At 42.1% G+C, this 23,401-nt stretch overlaps 1 protein-coding gene across 2 annotated transcripts in view; it reads left to right on the top strand.

The window, feature by feature from the left end:
* The window catches only part of nrxn3a (neurexin 3a), a gene marked incomplete at both ends in the record, with an annotated part of 298,178 nt that overhangs the window by 216,990 nt on the left and 57,787 nt on the right, over positions 1-23,401 (top strand). For both annotated transcript variants that reach the window (XM_080548147.1, XM_080548148.1), the window contains one exon: positions 9,200-9,381. In XM_080548147.1, the coding sequence (XP_080404273.1) occupies positions 9,200-9,381 (182 nt within the window). The remainder of the gene's footprint in view (positions 1-9,199; positions 9,382-23,401) is intronic.

The following is a 23,401-nucleotide window of genomic DNA, read 5'->3' as shown; positions in this document are numbered from 1 at the left end:
GAAGCAATATACTTAAAACTTTCAAGTTCCTCCAACTTTACTTGAGGAAGAATGTTGGGACAATTTCTCTCTTAAAAATCTTTTAATTAGATTCAAGTTGAATTAGAATATTGAATAGGCCGTTGAAATGTTAGCTATTCAAATCAGATCAAACAATAACATTAAGGGGTTAGAAATGAATGGGTTGGAAACAAAGTATCCAAGTACTGTAAGACGAAGGTATCGCAAATGTAGGCCAAAAGTATCAGTGTACATTGAGCCCACATTCTTCATCTCTGATGCCCTTTTTCCACCAAGGCAATTTGAGGGCCTGTTCGAAGCTGGTGCCTGATAATGAACCAGTTCATTACACTTCGACAGCAAAAGATCCGGCTTTCGGCCAAAAAACTAGTTCCACAGTGGCACCAACACCTGGCTGGTCTAGAACCAAGAACCACTTACTTCAGGGGATAGCAAGCTAGCTTATAGCTAACATTAACATCTCATGTTCAGTATTAGTTATAATTAAAACATGTTAGGTAATTACCTTTCTTCTTGAACGTAATTGCCATCCATAGCAATCACGATGAGCAGGACAAATATGTTGGACCAATCATATACAGTGATGTAATGACGTGGCTCTCTAGCCCGAGGCAAAGCAAACCGGTTCATAGAAGGTTCACAAGTTGAACTAACTGCGAACCGTCACTATCACCAGGTGGTGGTTGGTGGAATAGAGGTATGAGGGGTCGTATTACGGACCTGGAACATTTCTCGAGTTCATCTGGATTAAAACCACACTAAGATAAGTGCACTATATTACGGATCGGGTGTCTGAAAAATACAAACTTGAAATTGGTATTCCGATTAAATGGCCTAATGGTGCAGTAGATATGCTTGGTGTATATATGCTGGATAATTAATACAAATGTAATACCATAGCTTCGCCATAAAAATGGAGGAGGCACATATTTTAAAAGGAGAGCAATTAATTAGTATGTCTGCCAGACATTAAAAACCGGAAATGGCCTAACATGGTTAATATAAACTGTAGTGTAATAGTTTCACTTAAGGTCAAAAGACGATGGCTCAATACCATGGCGTCGGGTTAATAATGTATTATACAAAACAATAACTTACACAGTAATCAGTTTATTTTCAATGTAAACTCTTATATGAAATGCTTGCTACAAAAGGAATGTTTGATATGCCATTGAACAGTCAGCCTCATGCAGATTCTGTCAATAGATCATCTATTTTGGTATCGTCCATCGGTTGCTCACTTTTTGATTGAGGTCCAGAAATTGTTGTATATCAGTGTGCACTGTGCAGATAGACTTAGTGTTTGATATTATACTGAATTGCATTCCTCATTCCGTTCCATGCATTACAATGAGCCTGTCCTCTGATGTCTGCCTTCATCAGCCTCCTCAAGATACAGAATTCAGTAATGAACGGGAGAAAAAAGGATGCTTAAAAAAAGACACTCAAATAAATAACTCACCGTATCTCTCTTGATACTACAGATACTAAAGGAAGCGTCTCTTCATTTGTCACACAATTATTTATCTCCCTCTCTCTCACTCTAACTGCCCTTGACAGTGGTCAGAGTGCCCAATTCCCACCATGAAAGCCTCTTTTCTGTCAGATACTGGTACCTGTGTGGCGTGAGCAAGTTCACCAGTTCATACTGTGTAGCCTACTGTATCTCTGCTCTCCACCCCCCTCTCCACCCCCCCCCCCCACACACACACACACACACACATCTTTATTGGAAAATCATTTTCCATTTGACGGCTCCCTCTGAATCGGGAAGAGCATCTAACTTCACCTTGGAATGCCGACCTTCCCTGTCACTCTTGTTTCCGCAGAGATGAGATTGAACCCACGGCGCTCCGTTAATTATCCCAAACTGCTCTGGCGGTGTCACTGCGCTCCAACCAACAGTGAGAGGACAGCGCCTAGTGAGAGGCTTCTCAACTTTATATTCCCGCAATCTCGATTCTCTGTGGTCACTCTCTCCTGCATTGAACAGGACTCTTCATAGATGCTCTGATTGCTTTCTCCTTGGTAATTCGGAAGGTTGACTGACACATACGTGTGCCCCACATTCTCCCTGTGTGTATCAATACTCTATACGCGTATCCTATGAGAATAACTTTACCTCAGCCACCATCAGTAAATCCAACACTGCACTCCCTGTGTGATGAACTGCTGACAGTATCCCTTGTGCTGAGGAAACCGGTTACAACTGCCTCTAAAATGGACGCCACGGCCCATTTGAAGCCACCTATTGTCGATTAGACATGGAAACCATGACAGCAGCAGTTATGCCATCCCGGGGCTGCCCTGCCTGCAGTGAGAACCCACTGAAAAGGCACAGTGCGCTGTAGCCCTAGCTATCACGCCAGCCTCCCTCAGCTCCCCCTAGTCCTCGCAGCCATTTTGTGCAGATGGCAAGGCAAGCTGTTGGACTCAACAATTTGTAAACAATGAGAATAGTACCCAGCTGACCCTGCCATGTGAGAGACTAGCGCAGTTCTCTACTAACAGTATCTGGCTTGATTTTGATAATGAGGAGTATGATTCATTGTCTTTTGTGCCTGCAGCATTCGCTTATTTCATGCCACATATTATATACATGCTTTGGTTTTGATGTTGTATAGTTGGGATATGTTGAATGTCAATGTCTCTTTAGGATCTGAATAGAACATTATAGTGGATGTCAAAGCGTCTGTGATGAATAGTAGATGGATAGAAGCAATTACCACAACTTCGTTCTTTGTAGATGGAGAATATCTCCCGTCTTGAAGACATGATTTTGTGGTCTGAATCCATCAAGGCCACACAGACAAGTTTTGAATGTCTGCTCTATATAAAATCATATCTCTCTCTGCACTTTCTCCCACTGCAAAGTCTGATAATCAACTTCCCTTCAATGCATGGATGTTGAAGGACTCTCATTAATTTCTTCCCTCTCCGTCAGCAGTGAGAATAAGAAAGTATTGAGTGTAACTGAAAGGCAATATGTAATTGAATGGCCGCAACATATTCTTATTTTTCACTAATGTTTGTTGCGAAAAAAACAGGATTATCTGGTTGTCTGTGGCCAATCATGATATACATAAACATATGACATACTGTACATGACTTCAAATACAGCAATCGGAACCCTATGAACATACAATGGCTCCGAAATGTTGCCATCTGGTCAACTTATGATGCATGACTACAGTAGTTAATCTACATAATACATAATGAAGCATTTTGATGACGGGGTATGTATGGGTGAGTCATCTCTCTCTCCTGCTCAGTCGCTATGCCACCCTAACCACCATGTTTCATTGAAAATAATGTTCTTTGGAGGTCTAGAGGTGGCGTATGCGAAGCAGGCTCTATCAAAATACCATCTCTGCTCTCAGCCTCCCCCCTAGTTTATCCCATTTTCACTGTCTGATGCTACAGCGTGCGGGTGACACATCTGATATTGCCCTGGCATTTCCTTACGCCTTCCAACTCACTCCCGTCATCCTCCTCATCCCCAATTGCTCGGGGGCTCACAACCTCTGTAGTAAATGCATGGAGAATGAGAAGCGCACAGGGAGAGTAGAAATCATTCAAGATGGTTTGCATTTACGTTAAGGTTTACACAGCTGTCGTACACTATCAATGCCTGCAAGATGATTCATATTCATGTTCATTTGAATCCACCCATAGAGGAAAGGTAATCAGTTTGCATTGTTACAGTTAACCTCCATGTTCATGCCAAGATACTGAAACTCCAATTGACCCCATCCATGGTTTATTAACCTGGATGAAACAACTGGTACCACTGTCAGTGCTGTGGGGTGCAGGGTGCTTACATTATTGCGTTATATCTTCCTACGGTTCTCCTCTTGTTTCCCTTTGATTTTGCCTATTTCTCAAATTGGCCTAATTTCCATGCATGAGTCCTTGTTTAATCACATTAACTGCTGATAAATTCAACATGGCCGACTTGTGAAGGCACTGGAAATGGAAGCTTGTTGCTATGTCGCATTTCTCTCTCGCACACACACATTCTCTTATTTTTTCTTTCTTTCTTTCTTTCTTTCTGTCTATCTACTCTAAACTCCCACTCCAATCAGTCTCTTATCTAAGGAGACCTGGAATCCAATTGCTCAGCTGATAGAAGTCAAACCCCTAGACTCTCTCACAATACTTCGGCCCCCCTCTCAAGATCATCCCTTGGGGGATCTTGAACTGCTTAAAGCTTTCCATTTTAGAGACTGTATGAGCACAGGAGGTGTGTGTGTGTGTGTGTGTGTGTGTGTGTGTGTGTGTGTGTGTGTGAGTGTGTGTGTGTGTGTGTGTGTGTGTGTGTGTGTGAGTGTGTATTCCTCATAATCTATATTCTATATGAGATGAGTGCCGTATAGAAGGCTGAAAATCTGATATGATCTCGATCAAAGTGAAACCACCGCACACTCTCGTCTTGCATGGGGATGAGGTGGAGCCGCCTTGCAATGGGTGTTATTGACACTTAACTTCTGAGAAATATAGAATATCATTTCATCTGAACCACCAGAGGACAAATGCACCCATCTCACCCTGTGGGGAACAGGTTCATCTGAGTTCCAGAAAGGAATAGGAAGGGATTCAGAGAATCAACTCTTTGACACCTTCTATTCCTCTTCCTGAATGGTCCAATCTATCAAACTAGGCCCTAGGGCTGCAAATATGTACATTATCTTGACTGCTGAGGTATGGGGACACATATCTAATTTGATATTTCTGTCCAACACATATGCCTGTTTGATGGTGTGTTTCAGTAGTGTTACTTAACCACCTACACAATTATTCAATTCTCTAAAGTTAAGTCTAGAAAACAAGTTTAGTTTGGTCTAGGCAACGTGTATATATGGGATGGAATATACATATACATTACAACTTAAATAGTAAGTGATGGGGCCGTAGGGAAGTCACGTGTGCTTATTGTGATTTGATGACTAAAATAAATCTTTAGCTGTGGGTCCAAGTAATTCACTTCAAAGCAGTAAGTCCTTAACGTCCTTAACTTTAAACATAAGTAAAACTTAACCATCAAAAGATTAAGATTACATCCTTAATGGAATATTTTAACCTAAGAATAACATTCAGAACTTAGAAAGCTATTTAATGAGGTTTGCCGCATTTCATAGAAATGCTGTACAGTATGTCTCAGTGTCTTAAAATGGAGTGCTGTCTACATTTGAATGCCTGTCAGGTTTCAAGCCCTATTAGTCATTTTAAAGTCAGGATTTTGTAATGCATTATTCAATTAGAGGTGCACACGTCTGCTTCGTCTTTGTAAATAAGCCACCTTTGTGTACCTCTTAGAGGTTAAGGACATTTCTTCTGCTTAAAATGTTCCATCACATTAGTCATTACTTACGCACGTAAGTGGAATGCATTATGAAGACATATTATGAAGAAAATGCATAAATGTTATCAATATGCACAAAGAAGGTGCATTTTTGCACTCAATGTGTGTCTACATCAGTGAGTGTGTTCTGAAAACAACTTTGCTGTTTGCATTAATTGGAAAAGTTACTGAAACTTAAATTAAGCTATTATGCAAATACCTGTTATCAAATAAAAAAAATATGCCGTTCATGTATGTAATTACTTGTGTGTTTTAATTGATGTTGTGTCGCCCTCAGTTTTGTATTCCATTATCATAGTAGACATCTTCACATTTATTATTGGTCTGCAGCAGCCCAACGTAGAGTATTGTGTTGTTGAAGCTATGACTGGGCTTTCTTGCCACTAAAACAAGCCCTATTAAAATGTGATGATTAGCGCTCGTAATTAGTTTGTTAGCCGCTGAGCTGTCAGCTAGAGAAGGAAGACAGCTTCTCACCCCAGTGCTGGGAGGACCATCGCCCTCAGAGCTTGGGCTCGGGCCAATCCTATCATGCCGTTCTGCAGAGTAGCAGGATACAAAATGGCTGTGCTGTGTGACAGAGATGAAAGCCCTTTCATGAAAGGTGATCATTCCATGTTCTTACTGCCAGCAGATACTGGATGAGCTTAGGGTATTTTATCTAGTATATATATCTTGTATATACATCTTGGTTGGTCTGTGTTTCAAGCCATTTAGCCTATCCAGCCTCACTCTATCGTTGGTATAAATACTGAATCTCATCTTGAATTGTGCAATGGACTGCTATCCTACTATATTATCCTCCTCATTTGATGATGTAGGCCTACAACAACCAGAACTTGAGAAACACTGATCCACCTCTAAAATGAACCTCTCACCTTGCTAAGCTTCAGTTAAATGAGTAAAAAAACACTTTACTTATCTGCTTGCACTAAACAGGCTGCTTCAAGCAGTGGAGAGAGTCTCAACCCTCCGATTCCTGGGGGTGCACATACAGGATGACCTGTCCTGGAAGACCAACACAGCAGCCATCATCAAGAAGGCACAACAGCGGCTCTACTTCCTGAGAGTCCTCAGGAAATACCACCTCAAACAGGAGCTGCTTGTGACCTTCTACCGCTGCACAGTGGAGAGCATCCTCACCTACTGCATCTGCATGTGGTTCTCCAGCTGCACAGCCGCAGAGAGGAAAGCGCTACAGAGAGTCGTGAGATCGGCCCAGAAGATCATCGGCGCCCCCCTCCCCTCTCTGGAAGAGCTGTACAACACACGCTGCCTCAGGAAGGCCTCCAAGATCTCCAGAGACCCATCCCACCCTGGGAACGAACACTTTGTTCGGCTGCCCTCGGGCAGGCGGTTCAGGACCATGTCCGCAAGGACAAATAGACTGAAGCTCAGCTTCTACCCTAGGGCCATTCAGGCCCTGAACACAGCAAAGACCTAGGTTCTAGGCCCTGGACAATCTAGACAATTTGATGGCAGCTACTAGATTGTAATCAAGTGCAATACTGAAACAAAACTGTGAACATTTAAAACCTGCAAACTGCGACACTTTAAATGAATGTGCAATAATACTATGTGCAATTTGACAACCCTCGTGCACATAAGGTTCAGAGATAGGAAATGTTAGGATATTTATAGCATAGCATAGAGTACAGCACAGTGTTTTATTTGTATAGTATAGTATAGTGGATAGTGTATATAGCCTTTATTTATGTAAACCAGCTCTTTTCCCTTCTTGTTTTTTGTATTTTTTTCCTAGCACCAGGGGAGCCCCTCCTCACAAATTTCGTTGTATGGTACCTGTACTATATAAATGACAATAAAGACCATTCATTCATTCATTCATTCAAGCATTCCTTCAATGACTTACAATGAGTTGAATTCAAATCTGCACTGCAAAGTTTCAGCTGCCCTGCCACATCTCTTAACTTAATTTGCAATTGGGAAACATTTCTTTATTCGTGTTAACTCCACATGTCTGAACACACAAAGAAAGGGCACTTCTCCAGCCAAGACCTTCTTAATTAATTAACTATTATTGCTCTGCAGCAGCCCAACGTAGAGTATTGTGTTGTTGAAGCTATGACTGGGCTTTCTTGCCACTAAAACAAGCCCTATTAAAATGTGATGATTAGCGCTTGTAATTAGTTTGTTAGCCGCTGAGCTGTCAGCTAGAGAAGGAAGACAGCTTCTCACCCCAGTGCTGGGAGGACCATCGCCCTCAGAGCTTGGGCTCGGGCTACATTATTTAGTATTAGAGTGCCACCAAATTCCATTATGGTGAAACCCAGAATACCATTGAACTCACTCAGCATTGTTGGCTGAGGATGGCTTTCACTATGTGTGTGCTTATATCCCCTGATGAATTCAACCACTTTTGTTTTTCAAATCTTGAACCCAGTCATAGGTAGATATATCAAGAGATCTTCTTAAAACAGAACGTTGGCACATCTGTCCAGAACATTTCATGGCATTGTTACTATTGGAATGGCTCACAGCTGAATGTCTGAAAATGCAGATCTATTCCGAAAGGCAGATTTAATGTAGAGTGAGAGAGGGAAGAGAGGAGAGCGGCAGGTTGCCGAGGCGATTTTAGTGGCCGTGTTCAAACCGAAGGCCAGATGTTCCACTTGACACAGAACTCGAGGGGAAATGACAGAGCCAGCTGGCCGTTTGCTTTATAGTGTGTGCACATGCACACACACACACACACACACACACACACACACACACACACACACACACACACACACACACACACACACACACACTCAAATATGCATGCATAGTGGGACTACCAACTGCCTCACTGCTTTAGGACATACAGTATAAGAGCAGAAATACAATAAATGGGAGTCTGACTATGTGTGTATTCACTTCTATCCACATTAAATCTGAAGGAGTATCGCTCAATTTTCACTCCAATGTGTCCCCCAGGGGATCTCCCAGATTCATGTATAATACATTAGAATTGTTGAATTAATTTGTCAAAATCTTTACTGTTAATCCCAGGAAGGAGTTATATTTAAACTTCTATAGGTCAGAGTTTTTCCCCTGGTGCTGGGATTGAGAATATCAGATGGTGAATTATGACTTTTCTGACCCAGGTGTGAGCATTACTCATGCTAAACCCCTTATGAGACTTACAAGGATCAGGTGAGGTTGCAGACGACTTAAAAATGCCTGGGTTGTTTTCAAAGTCTTTGGCCTACTTGGTGACAAAAACTTTAGAAAGACATTTTAATGGAGTTTTTGCAAAGTTACAGAACATAGCTTTTTGTGTGTGTCATCGTGGCGATGGCTGGATACATGGCTGGAGGGCACAGAGGAGAAATGGTTTAGCCACTGCTAATCAAAATGAACAGTGTTTTTTTTCGCCACTTCGCCATGTAGTAATTTAGTTTTGTACATCTCAGATCGTTGTTATTTGATGATGATGATGATGATGATTATGATGTTCATGTGCATGTGTGCGTCTGTATGTGTGTGTGAGAGAGAAAGGGAGAGAATGATTATTCTTGATGGAAAAATCCTCAAACCAAATAGCATTAAGCTATGAGTGACATTTTGTTGTTTTATTTCTTCAGCATATGCATACACAACCAACACCAAGGATCAACACATCAATCTATCAATCAATCAATCAATCAATCAATCAATCAGTAAATCAGTGGGTATTTTGGCGAGATATTGAACTCACATGGATCTACATGTATACCCCATTGATTCGCCTACTCTACTACTACGACTACTGTCTTTACAGTAAATTGTCGCCTACTATCGTCACTCATAGTCTGTCTGTTCTCTCCTCAGCTGGGACAACGTATATCTTTGGGAAAGGTGGAGGCCTCATCACATTTAAGTGGCCGGCCAATGAGAGGCCCAGCACTCGTACCGATCGCCTGACTGTCGGGTTCAGCACCTCACTCAAGGACGGGATCCTGGTCCGGATTGACAGCGCCCCCGGCCTCGGAGACTATCTCATGCTCCATATTGTAAGTACTGCTAGTCGTTCTTTCTTTCTTTCTTTCTTTCTTTCTTTCTCTTGATGTAAAGTTGTGAGTCTTATATGTACCTCGCCACATCTCCCCCTCTCCATACCTCTCTCTTTCTGCCCTTACGATGCACATCACTTTCTATCCATTCCCTCCATAAATCTCCCCCCCCCCTTATTCCTCTGCCTCTCTCTTTCTAATCCATTTCATTTCACTCACTCACTCCTCCCACGCTTTCCTGTGCCCTTTACTGGGCCGATTGTGTCATAACACCATTTCTGACGCCATGTGAGTAATACCAGTGTGATTATGTTAGCTGAGCTATACATGACATTTTCTATGGTATATTTGTTATGCAATGTGACGTTGGTGTGTTCTTTCTGACATTATTATACAGCTACATACAGGTATATAGCCTATTGCCCGAGGTGATATGACTGGTATAGAATGATATGTTAGTTTGATGGTGCTACGAATGTGAGCAAAGTGTTGTTTTAAATTATGCAGAGTGATATGGTTAGCTAATGGAGCCTCCTTTTTCACCTGGAGGGATGCTGAATTACTCACTATCCAAGACACTGAGGTGGTTGGTTAGGGGATGATGCTCTATGAGTAAGACAGTAAGAGTGAGAGTGTTTTTTGATTATGCCATATAATAGTTACGGCCGGAGGCATGTGTGCATGTATGTACGCTACAGTAGATGGTGTGTGTGTGTGTGTGTGTGTGTGTGTGTGTGTGTGTGTGTGTGTGTGTGTGTGTGTGTGTGTGGTGAGAGGTCTGTGCCAATGGCTGTCCTGCTGTTTTGATCCCATCGCATGTTCTTGAGATTCCTTGATATTGGCTGTACATGTACATGGTATTGGGTGTACATTGGCTGTACACACACACACACACACACACACACACACACACACAGACACACATCCTGTGCAGTCATGCATTCAGACACAGGCCCACAAATACGGTGTCCACACACTGGATTTGCTCTTAAGGTAAATGACCTTGTACTGTATGGCCAACTCGATCAACGTTTTACTTGGAGAGATGGGTCAAAGAAGTCTCTCTCTCTTTCTCTCTCTCTTTTTCTTTTTTGCTCCATCTGTCCACTGGTTTTATTGTGGCTCTTGAGCCTAGTCTGTTGGGACCCCTCCGGCCTTATCGGGCGGTCAAAGCAATGGCACTACACCATGTCTGAATACACCTTCCTCCCCCTTGCACCACCTAACCCTCAAATTGGGGACTCTATGCTGGAGAAGGGCGAACAACACTGCCCCAGCCAAATCAACTTGAATCTGGAGCACAAATCTTTCGTGAGGGGACTTGAGAGATGTATCATTTATACATTATATTATCTACTGGAAGTGCATAGGGAGCAACACACATTTACAGTGGTACAACTTCACTGCAGTGATAAAAAAAACTCAATAAACTCACTGGTGAACTACTGTACTGTATAAGAACACTAGGAACAATAACAATAGTTATAGGCTAATAGTTTTGTTTCATCCAAGCTATATTGGTAAAATACAAAGCAATAAGTAACCTAATTGCTGTGGGAAATTTGTGAAATGATTATGAAAAAAGAAGATTAGATTCTCTTTGATTCTCGATAATCTATAAGTGTGCTTTCCTTTCCCTATTTTCATGAGATAATTATACACAATATTATTTCTCATGTGGTTTATTCTTGGACATACACCACAGACTGAGGTCTCGTCCTCTACTCGGCAGTGGCAAGCTGACTTTGGCTGGGGGGAGAGAGAAGGGGAGAGCAGGGGGGAGAGAAGAGGTGAGGAGCCAGATTGTTGCCGAGGTCCCACAGGGCCTCGAATGTTAGCAGGTTCGCGGCCGCTCCCCCTCGGGCAGACTCACGACACGCCACTCTCACCGATAAACGTCCGTCCTTTGGCCTTTCAGAGGTTGAAGCAGGGGCAGAGGGATACCATTGTGGACATGGTCCCAAAGGCAACGGAAAATGTCAGATCGGTTGCTCTTCAAACGGGGTTGCCGTCGAAATGGCAAGCTTGTGTGACAAGTCCGCTAAATCAAAGGGGACAAAGGGCAGGGCAGGGCAGGGCAGCGCAGGGCAGGACAGGACAGGGTTAACTGGTTGTCAACAATGAACTGAAAAGCAGTTTGATGTGTCAATCAAAGTCAATGATGTGAACCGTACGATGGCTTGGGGCACAGGGAAGTAAAACGTGTGCTTGTCAATTCATTAATGGAGAATTCCTCTGTTCAACGATTGTTTATTGATTATGGATTGTGTTATCATGTTTCCAAAGCCATAACGTCCATGGTTGTTGTTGTTTTTTTTCCTTCGTTATCCTTAAGATCTGAATCTGAAATCAGAATGTATTGTCCAATTTGAAGACATCATTAGGATTCACCCCTCATTAAAGCAACAAACTGGAGCTTCCTAAATTTAGCAAGGCGAGGCGGAGGGGAAATCCATAAGCTTAAGTCGAAGGAAGTCTGTGTAAGACTGGTGCCACTGCCAGATCTCCTCCGGCAGAATAGGAAGTCTTGCAGCAGCTTTGAGCTCTTCATGCATCTGAGGATGCGGCATCACGAGACTGCTAGCCCGGCCAAATGGGCCATCTGCTTACCGATAAGGGCGCCAATGCATCCTCCCTCTCTCTCTATTGCTCTATCGTTTCCCTCACTTTCTTTTGCTCTCCCATCTTTACCCATCTCTCTTATCCCTTCTCTCTCTCTTTTTCTATCTATCTCTTTCATTTGGATGAAAGAGAGGGTGTGGTGGAGATTAGCCGGAATTCAACAACTCAGCAGATTTATTTTGCCATCCCTCCCCCTGTGTTCTTCTCATCTTCCTCTTCTCTTTTTTCCTCAACATGAAAACTAATAGGAGAACGTTTCTGTTGGAGATTGGTTTTAAATTAATTTCTAATTCACTTTATTTTTCTCTTCTGTAATCTGCAAACGATGCTCCCTGTACCGAGACACATATTTGTTGGTTGGAAAATGCTCTCATTAACGGCAAACGCTTTTGCTCCTAACATTACACAGCAGGATGAGGAGGGTATAATTAGGGTACAAACTAAATCTATCTACAAATTGCTTGTTGCTCACAGAAAGGAGAGAGTTGTGCTTTTTGCATGGGTGGTCGGGCATAAATTCCAATCTGTCTTTAAGTGGAGCTCTTAAAAGGGATTTTGTTTTTACCCGAAATTCATTTTCATGTGTATTTCTAATCGATCCATAATGCATACCGCCTCAAACTGTCATCATTTTGTGTGCAACTGCGTCATAGCTATCCCAACACATGGTCTGTGTTTACCTCTTAGAAAAGCTTCACAGAGTGTAAAAATCGATAATCCAATACTGTTTGCACTTTTACCCTACTATACTACTATGCCAGTGATTTCCAGAGAGCAATACGCACTAACTTTTGCGCTGTCCAACATAAGGATCATACGTCAGAGGCAGAGGGGAATCTTGGGGTGTGTAGAAATTGACTCAAATGGATTTGGATCTTCAGGACTGATCAGGGCATTAAAAGCAAGATCTTGCAAGATCTTGACTTGAGATCATTTTGAAACACATTTCTTTTGTGAATCTAGTATGGACTAATCAAAACAACCAAAGCACTGGATTATGGTAATTAACTTGACTTCCTTTAATTACATTGTACTAAGCGTTTAAATTGTAGCACTCAATTGAACTGAGTGAAGCCAATCAATGTGAATTAATAATTATTACCCATAAGTTTTCCACCTATTGACATCAGAAGTAAAAAAAGAAGAGAAAAAAGAAACAATCCAGCATCCTTCACCACCCAACGTGTCGTAATGAAATCCTATAAGGTAGCTTGAGAGATCTAAGTGTACAGGAAATCAATAGTGTTGATCTGTTCTAATCAGCCGGGACCATAACTACACTTCGCCGTTGATTTTCAATCCTGTGGAAAACCTCCTCTGCAGAACCATCAATATGTCAGAGAGGGCCTCCCTCTCTCTGTCTCACCCTCCCTCTGTCTCTCTCTTCCTCGCTCTCTCTCTCTCTCTCTCTCCCTCTCTCTGTCTCTCTCTCTCTCTCTCTCTATCTGTTTTAAGCTGGCAGTAGCTTTAGGAGGAGTGAAGTAGCACAATTACCTGTGCTTGTTTCTTTTTACGAGTGTTTTGTCCATTATAGGTGGAGGGTTTTCTTTGGCTTCCCCCGGAGGGGGGGGGGGGGCTCCTCTGGCTCCTCACCTCTTCTCTCCCTCTTCTCTCCCCTTCTCTCTCCCCCCAGCCAAAGTCAGCTAAACATGATTATTACCTGTTTTGTTACACGTAGATGCGTGTTGAATAATACTCTAGCATACTAATCAAATCGCAACCATAACATTTTGCGACGACTTGCTCCGACATGTTTAGACACTCGGACAAACCGTCTTTTCAGTCAGAGCACAGTACTCTGAATTTTCTAACTGAGTGTAAGTAAGTAAGTAAAGCTTTATTTATATAGCACCTTTCGTACATGAAATGCAACTCAAAGCACAACTCAAAGAGTGCTGTGAATTTCCGAACGACAGAGAGAGAGAGAGAGAGAGAGAGAGAGAGAGAAGAGAGAGAGAGAGAGAGAGAGAGAGAGAGAGAGAGAGAGAGAGAGAGAGAGAGAGAGAGATGAGCTGAGCTCTGTTTTAATGAGATAAAGTTTTAATAAGTTTGTTATTATTTGTCATGTTTCCCTTCTATGATGACAGAAATCAATCAGGTACAACAAGCAAGAACAACAATGGCTCACATTGACAAAATAAAGGAGGTAGATGCGTATCGACTCGACTATATAGAGATAAAATACAATATGAAAGGGGCTAACAACACGAATAGCATCAAGACTCACTGGAGACAAGCAAAGTAGAACAGCAAAATGAACGTCATGTTTACTGATTAGCATTTGCAATGTCATGTCTCCAGTGGTTATCATGGTAACATATGAGATATTTTAATTTACAGAGAAGGGAGAATAAATTATACTGAAAACAGGTTCAGAAAAAGCTCTTGGTTCATTGCAAAAATGTGCCACTTTGAAGATAAATAATTAACTTAAAAGTACATTTTTGGCAACTGGATGTGTATAACAAACACGTTATTGTTTATTGTAACTCTATTGTTTCCGATATTGTTATTGATTAATCAACATTTCTTATCTTCAATGTGTGAAAACAAAAGCCATTACAGTTGCTGACTGCTATACATATTTTGTACTGCACCAAGGTATACCCCATTAGACTCCTCAATAGTATCAAACACCCTTGATGGTTCCAGAGTGCAGCAGGTTAAATGCACTTGAAGTCTGTACGGATCAAGGGTTTCTAAGGGTTTTCCTGGTTTATATCCTACCCTCCTCTAGAGGATCGTACTTTAATTTCTATTATCCCTACTTTATGAATCAATGCTTAAGGGTTTAATATTACCCTCTAATGCTGTTTGAAAATGTAACGCACCCTGTCACACACACACACACACACACACACACGCGCGCACACACACACACACACACACACACACACACACACACACACACACACACACACACACACACACACACACACACACACATACATCAACCCTTTCCTCTAAGGCTCCTGTGTGGCTAAGAAGGGGTGGCCAAACGATGTAATGCAATCCCCCTGAGGTATGTTTCTGATCTGGAAGTAGCGTTAAATCAGATTAATCAGAGCCATGTAAAAGGAGCAGATGAAAAACACACATGCCCACAAAGGTCAAACCCATTGGTGCCTATTGATCGGCAGGTTCCTAATTGGGTTTGGTAAAACTCTGAAAACCGGAGGAGGAAGGGGGAGGGAGAGACGACACCGCTTCCGGATAGCTCGCCTTGAAGCCGGTTTCAATTTCATTGGCTAATCAATTTCGATCCCTCAACCTCGCAGACTTGTTGTTTGAGTCACATTGATGGTATTGACACGGTTTTGGCTCTCTCAAGTGTGTCAAGAATTGTACCAGGCAGTTTTTGCCGTCATTTACAAGGTGCTAAGAATGAAGCGGAAGTATAAGAAACGACCGGATAAGGCATATCTTCTGGAGTATCAGTTGTGATAAAAATAGCAGTAGCTCAGACAGGAGTGATGTCATCAGCCCTCAAAGGAATGTTTGAACGAGTCATCATGTTTTAAACATGGCCGTCAGCTTGTGGCTTGAGACTGGATTAGCATAACAGCTGTCTCGGTGACAACGGCAGAGGTGTTGGGGCGGGAGGGGGAAGGCCGTGGGCCTATCACTGATGTATCTGCTTTCAGATAGTAGCGGAGCCTGCACTCTGTCTTTCCCTGTTTAATTTTCTTTACCTCATTCTCTTTCCCTCCCTCTGTCTCTTTCTTTTTTTCTCTCGGGAGATCCTGTACTCTTCTTTTTTCTCTCAGGAGATCCTGTAATCCCCCTCTTTTTTTCTATCTCTCTTCCTCCGTCTCTCCCTCTTCCTTTCTCTCACTCACTTCATCTCAGTCAAACTTTTTTTTTTTTCACAAGGAGTGATTTCGTTCTCTCATACAAGCTCAGCAGGGAAATGTATTCACCCTTAAGTGGGACAGACTGTTTTTTGTTGTGTTGTTATGCTTTCACCTCACGCAGACAGTAATAGGAAAAATTGCAGCATTTGCCCCCAAACCCCCGGCTCCCCGGCAATTGGCTAACAGTGGGGCTTCTCAGAAATCCATCAGGAGGGGTGTTCACTTTCAGCGACCTCTTACGTTGAGGCATATGTACAAATGGAACTACGTTGAGGTGAGGACTGTAGCGGAATAATATGTCTGATAAGACATTTTAGTTATTGATAAGACATCTTCTTTACTTTTGTGACTCAATCAGATTGTCTGGACAGATTAACACATTGACGACCCCAGTCTGGTAGACAATGAAAACCGGTTTCCTCTGCTCGACTTTGCTCAACAACAGATACATTTGAATAGTTTACCTCCTTTTGTTTACCCTAGCCTGTCTTGACACCTATAAACCCATGACAATCTGAGACCTCCCTCTCCACCTTTGTGATACCATGGGGAAGGGAGGGCTAAAGTCACCCACATCACCTTCATCCCTCTTCCTCATCTATAACCTCCCTCAATATGATTGGTTTGGACCTCACCTGAAGGCGGGTTTGTTACCTGTGTATAAAAATCCCTGTTGTCTGTCTTGAGGTCACTTTTCTGAGAACCTTTCACTGTCAGGCTTGTCTGACATGCTTGTAAACTGTTCTCCTTTAGCAAAAGACAATTAAATACCATTTCTATGCATTTGAAGAAAACAGGCTACCTTTTTTCTATTTTCTATTTAGATACCTTGACATTTCCCTAACAGGACACACAGACAGAAATAATCAAACATATTAGAAAGGCTACTTAGAAAGGCAGTGTTGATGAAATGCTCTAATCTAAATTAGACAATAACACAGACCTGCATTAAAATAGTGTTTGTTTTCTCTGAGATACCACTTCTGTACTTCATTGAGTTTCCCTAGTGCAATGTAGCCTAACCCATGAAACAGTCCTCAAAATAGCAAACCATGACCTTCAATTATGTGAGTTAGGTCCCGGTAATATAAATGAAATCAACAACGAATCAATCATGAATATCTGATTTTAATGGGTCATGTTAGCCTGTCTATAACGCATCATCTTGTAAATACGGTAGCATCTGCTCAATTTGAACTTGATTCATATAAATTATTGTAATGGGTTTGAAAGTGAATATCTATTTAATCTACAAAAAATACAAAAGGCTCCCAGAGAGGTGCCTTTAAGCCCAGTCTTAATATAGCCTATAGAAAAACAAAAAGGGACACATTTTCCATTTTAGTTTTGGCTGAGTGAATTATCAAATGAAACTTCAAAGATTGTAGTCGCTAAGTTTTGCAGGTTTTATTGTAATTAGAATCTTACAGCGATGTGAACATTATCTCAGTGTGCGTAAATAATAAGGAAATAACATATGTTTGAAGTGAGAAGTGGGAGTCAGGATGATGGTAGAAATGTGGGTTCAGGTCAGCATGTGTTCCTTTACTGTTGTATACATTTCATACTACGCCATCAGCAAGAGCTTGTTACATTGTTTTCTGTCTCCGCTAGAAGTGTATTATTAAGCTGCCTATACCTGTACTTTTTTATTTCTGCTGATTTAAATCCATTTGAATGCTGTTCAACTAGGTTTTGTCTCATACTTGTCTGATACTGGGGGAGTGTGAGGTATTCCTAATCCTTTCAAGTAAACTAACGGTGTTCACTAGATGCTGGAAGATAAACTTTTTTGTGTGTGTACACCTCTGTTGTGAAACATTTGCAACACAATAAATAAACACTTTTAGCATTGTTAATACGTAACAATTTTTGTTCATTGTTTTTTTCTAAACACGCTTAGCCGAACAAAGCTTGACCACATTCTGATATTTCTTTCATCCAGGGTGTTTAGATGTTCAGCAGGGCATGACAAGCCCTGGAGCAAAATATTTTCCAACAACAACCACTTCTGTTTCACTCCCCATGATTTCAATATTTTTAAGGTTTACTCCTACTGAACAAGACCCAGGAGATGGAAAACCAGTCTTGGCACTCTTCTTCAATACGAGTTCTCCTTGCATGACATTCAGAGAGTAGTTGAGATTGCTCTAGAAGCCTCGTGCCCCCATAACCAGGTTGGGAATAACTTCTCCCCTTTGGTGAGATGGTGGTCGTCTCCAGCAGCAGGGTTTGTATTGGAGACAGACAGTCAAGTAATTGGAGGTCCGGAGTATCGTCTCCCATTGATTTCCAAGCATCACCATGAGAGCGTTGTGAAACTCTAAGATTCGGGTCACAGGGACCTCAAACACAATGGAGAGGAGGCCGGCGAAATCCATCTGCAGCAGAGCTACTGAGAAATAAAATCACCCATTCTCTAGAGTAGTATAAGCCATCAGGTGAGAGAGACTAAGGGATGGGGGCATTAGGGGAGGGAGGGAGAGAGAGGAGGGCCTAGACTAGAGGATAAGGTAGAAAAGCAAGAGGGAGAGGGAGAGAGGGTGCAGACCTTTCCTGTTCAGAAAGCAGAAAGGTACAGTGAGGGAAAGAAAGTGAGAGTGAGAGAGCGAGATAGTGAGAGATAGAGTGCAGCAAGATGATGCCAAGCCAAGATGTTAAAAAGTTGAAGTATAAGATACAGAAACTGTTTTCACCTGAAATATTTGTTGTGTCAACTAAAGATAAGATGATACTGTGTATTATGAGGAAACAGCCTTCAAACACCCCTTTGAACCACATCTGCCTGCTTAGGCCACATCCTGTCCGTCTTTACCGTTGAACATCTCCTACCCTTGTCATTCCTCCCCTTGTGATTGACACCTCACAAAGAGCATGGTTTGCATTGAGCCTGGCGTAAATTAAAGCAGGTAAGCAATATAGATAGGAGAGTCTGGGGAATCAGAAGCATTTAGTTTTTTTGACCATGCTATCCAATCAGTTTTCTGAGTTTTCTGAGCAATATTGACTTCCCTATCTGTAGGACACAAAGGGAGCTGATGAAAACGGCTAAAACACACAGATCAGGGTCGCTGCCTTGGATGACCCCCCAGGGAACACACATGTCAGTGTCGCTGCCTTGAATGACCCCCCAGGAAAAATGTGTTGCATCCCAATAGTCGTTCCTTTATTCCTTGCATCCTTTCTCTTTGCTTACTTCCCAATAGGTATCGGAAGAGATTATCAATGGTATTAACACCATTTATGAGAGTAGAAGGGAAGGAAGAATGGAACTATGACACACACAGCTAGTGTCAAAAGTGTGATATCTGTAAGTTTACTCTACCAACAGCTTCATACCTAACTATATCTCAGCACAACACTATCCTCCCTGCTCCCCCCTCAATCTCTGGTCAATTCATGGATGTCAGCTAACCTCCTGAAACTCAACACCAGAAAGACTGAGCTCATGGTCGTGGCACCCAAGGCACTGCTTAGGAAGGTTGGCGACTTTCTCCTCCAGGTTGACGGTTGCATCATCTCCCCATCCCCCGAAGTCCGCAACCTGGGTGTCATCATTGACTCCACCCTTACCTTCCAGTCCCACATCAAATCCATCACCAAAACTGCCTTCTTCCACCTAAAAACCATATCAAGACTCCGACCGTCCCTCACTGACTCTGTGGCCGAAACCCTCATACCTCATACCGTTATCACCTCCCGTCTGGATTCCTGCAACGGAGTCCAGTTCGGGTTACCCAACAAAGCCCTGGACAGGCTCCAGTATGTGCAGAACTCAGCTGCCAGGGTTCTCACACACACCAAGCCCTGGCAGCACATCACCCCCACCCTCATCCACCTCCACTGGCTTCCGGTCAAGTTACAAAGTCCTTCTGCTCACTTACAAATCCCTCCATGCCTGTGCCCCCCAGTACCTAACTGACCTCCTCTCCCAACATACCCCTTATCGGAACCTGCGGTCCTCAGACATGGGCCTGCTGTCCACCCCCCGCACCAAACTACAGACCTTTGGGGACAGAGCCTTTAACATGGCTGCACCTACCCTCTGGAACTCTCTCACCATAGTGATCCGCAATGCCCCCACCCTGGACTCCTTCCAATCATCCCTCAAAACCCATCTGTTCACCAGGGCCAACCCTAGTCACTGTTTCTGTTTTGTTTGTTTTCTGTTTTGTCTGCCTGACCATTTCCTTTAGAATTGTAAAGCGTTCTTGGATTTTATGAAAGGCGCTATATAAATCCAAGTTATTATTAGTGTTAACAGTATTGTTATTGATGGTTTACTTCTTATTATTGTTATTTGAATGAATGAATGAATGAATGAATGAATTAATGGTCTTTATTGTCATTGCTACAGTACAGGTACCAAACAACGACATTTAGGAGGGGTTGCTCCCCTGGTGCTAGGAAAGAAAAAAAAAAAAAAAAACAAGAAGATGTACACTATCCACTATACTATACTGTACAGATAGACGACTAGGGTTGTCATATTGCACATAGTGTTATTGCACATTCATTTGAAGTGTCGCAGTTTGCAGGCTAGAAATGTACATATTTGTGCCTCAGCACTACACCTCACTTTGGTTACATAGCTCAAAAAGTCCCAGACCAAAAATGCTATAAATGTGCATGCCACAACTAGAGAGCATCAGTAACAATGCCGGAAATAATTGCCATGATTAGACCATAGGTGGCGCTATAATAACAAATAGAAAATCAAGTAACTTCACAATGCTGGCATTTCTACTCCGTTGTATGAAAATCTATGAAACTTGGTATATAGTGTCTTTCCGAATGGGGAACATATTTGCCTCAAGAACCCATAAAGTCCGCAGGTGAAAAATTTGGCCAATCTTCACTTAAAATCAACTGTAAGTCAGATTGGTCTGAAATTGTATATGAACATGTGTGGTGCATGTCCCTCTAGTCTATAGGGTGTTAAAGGATAAGAGATCAATTTAAAGATATTGGAGAAAATGATATAAAAATTGGCCCAGAATCTTCAAATGCTCTGATAATTTGCACTTCCTTCCCTACTTCCTCACTCTTCCTTTCTCTTTCTTTACCTCTCTTCGTGCCTCCTTGGCTCTAACTCCAACTCCTGTCTCTCTGCTAGCTCTCAGAATCGGGAGTACAGCAGGGGACTAAACACGCTGCCCTGGGGTAGGGTTGGGTGGTTTCCAATTTTTGATAGCGTTAAATGTCCCCAAATTGAACAGTGCACTCTAAAAAAAGAATAGTTGAGAATATTTTAAAATTCAAGGCAACCTTATGCACTAAGAATTTGGAGTTTGTTGTTCCAACTAAGAATTTTTAGTTTGTTGTTCCAACTAATATTAGAATGTTGGTTCAACTAATATTAGATTGTTGGTCCAACTCATATTAGATCGTTGGTCCAACTAATAATAGATCGTTGGTCCAACTCATATTAGATCTTTGGTCCAACTAATATTAGATTGTTGGTCCAACTCATATTAGATCGTTGGTCCAACTCACATTAGATTGTTGGTCCAACTAATATTAGATTGTTGGTCCAACTCATATTAGATCGTTGGTCCAACTCATATTAGATTGTTGGTCCAACTGATATTAGAATGTTGGTCCAACTCATATTAGAATGTTGGTCCAACTAATATTAGTTTGTCCTGTCAATGGTCATCACGTTTAATTCTTCATTCTGCCAATGCAGATTTGTTTGTTCAATAGTTGTTCACAGAACTACAAAAAGCGAATCGAGAATATAATCGTCTTTCTTTCCACCCCATTCACTTTTTTTCATTAGCCAAAATAATTAAATAACGTAAATTCTTAAATGAATCAATAATACTGTAGCGTGGAAATGAATTGGACTCCGCACACTAAGTGTAATCACGGGAGCTTTTATTGACCGTTCCCATCGAACACTGACACAGTCACAATTCAAGGCATGGTTATAGCTGGGGATATCCCCTTGAACTCGAACTAGCCCATACTTCCCCCTGTACGACACATCTACGGTTTGACCCATAAAACGTACATAGAATGTGCCCATAATCCTTTGGGGCCGCTAATATGCAAATCAGTTGTGGCCAAGCGGCCAATCAATGAACAACAACAACGCAGTGAACAACAGTAGTGAACATAACAGTAGCCGTGACTAGCTAGCTAGCTGTAACGCGTAACCAGGCGATAACATTCGCCACAATACTGAATTTCATCAATATTAATCAACTTTTATTCAGTGAGAACAATGCTCCTGATTTGTATTGTATCGCACACAATGTAATTATGCGAGCTTTTATTGGACGTCAACCGCCATTGGAACACTGATTCAGCCAAACTTTCGAAGGCATGGCTGTAGCTTGACTTATCCCCTGAACTTGGAACTACCCCATACTTTCCCCTGTACAACACAGGCTGTGTTCGGAATAGCGTACTAGCATACTACTCATACTAGATATGACGTAGATTTTGAGTATGTAGTACGTTCGAACTGTACAGTATGCGAGATTTGAGTATGCAAGAAATTTAGTAGGCGAGCAGTTATTTCCGGTAAAATTTAAGTCGGTTTTGATGGACACTAGCCCGGCTCCTATTTCCCAAAATGCATTTCGCGTCCAGAGTTGCAGAGTTGCGTCCAGGGTTGCCAGATGGGGCGGGTTACCGCCGAATGGGCTACTTAATTTTGAGGTTATAGAAAGTTTAGGCTGTAAATTGTCAATCCCATCTGGCAACCCTGTGCGCTTTCAGCCTCGTCAAACTGCGTCATACAAATTTGTCATACAGCTTTTGTTTACATTGTCCGATAGCCTGGGGACCGAAAGCTTGCAATAAACATCGTTTTTTGCACAGATTTTAGTGTGCAGATGCTGCTTTTTTGCACGCTATTTGATACTCTTCAGCTGCAGCACCCCAGCTAAGTCTGATCACGGATGAGCGGTGGTATTTTCACTATACTGGGAATTAACATGTATTAACAATAATTAACATTAACATGGTGAAATGCATTCTTAGACATGACTACATCGTCATGATTACAAATATGCCACTTGAAATGCATGAAATCCAAGTTTATTTGTGTCTTACATACATGTTCACCTAGTATTTGACTGTTTGTAGCCCAATCACGAATGATCCCAGTATTGTAGCTTCAGACGGACAAGTTGGTTGTAGTGCTTGCCCACGATATGTTATTGCTCATATATATTTATTTTAATCATCTTATTTTACCAACTGTTAAGACAACAATATAGTAAGCTAGTAGCAGTATGCCAAGCAGTGTCGACATCGATGGGGGTCTCCAATCGACTCCATTCAAAGTGATTTACGATCCCGCCCCTCTCCCCTGTCCGGACACATTTGAATTTTCACCGTAAGCCCCAGTAAAGCGACGTTATTAACCCGCAAAGAGTGTGCCCCGGGCACCGTATTTGTCCGTGAATAACACCGGCTAGGAAGGTGGTAAAAACACAATACTACTTTGCTAACTCCACCATCGCTATACGGTCATTTTGAGCCATCAACCAACCCACTGGCACCCCGGGAAGTTATGTTTCGAACCCCGA

Source organism: Nansenia antarctica (genome assembly GCF_963989245.1).
Source record: "Nansenia antarctica genome assembly, chromosome: 1".
NCBI lineage: Eukaryota > Metazoa > Chordata > Actinopteri > Argentiniformes > Microstomatidae > Nansenia > Nansenia antarctica.
This window is presented reverse-complemented; position numbering and strand designations above follow the sequence as displayed.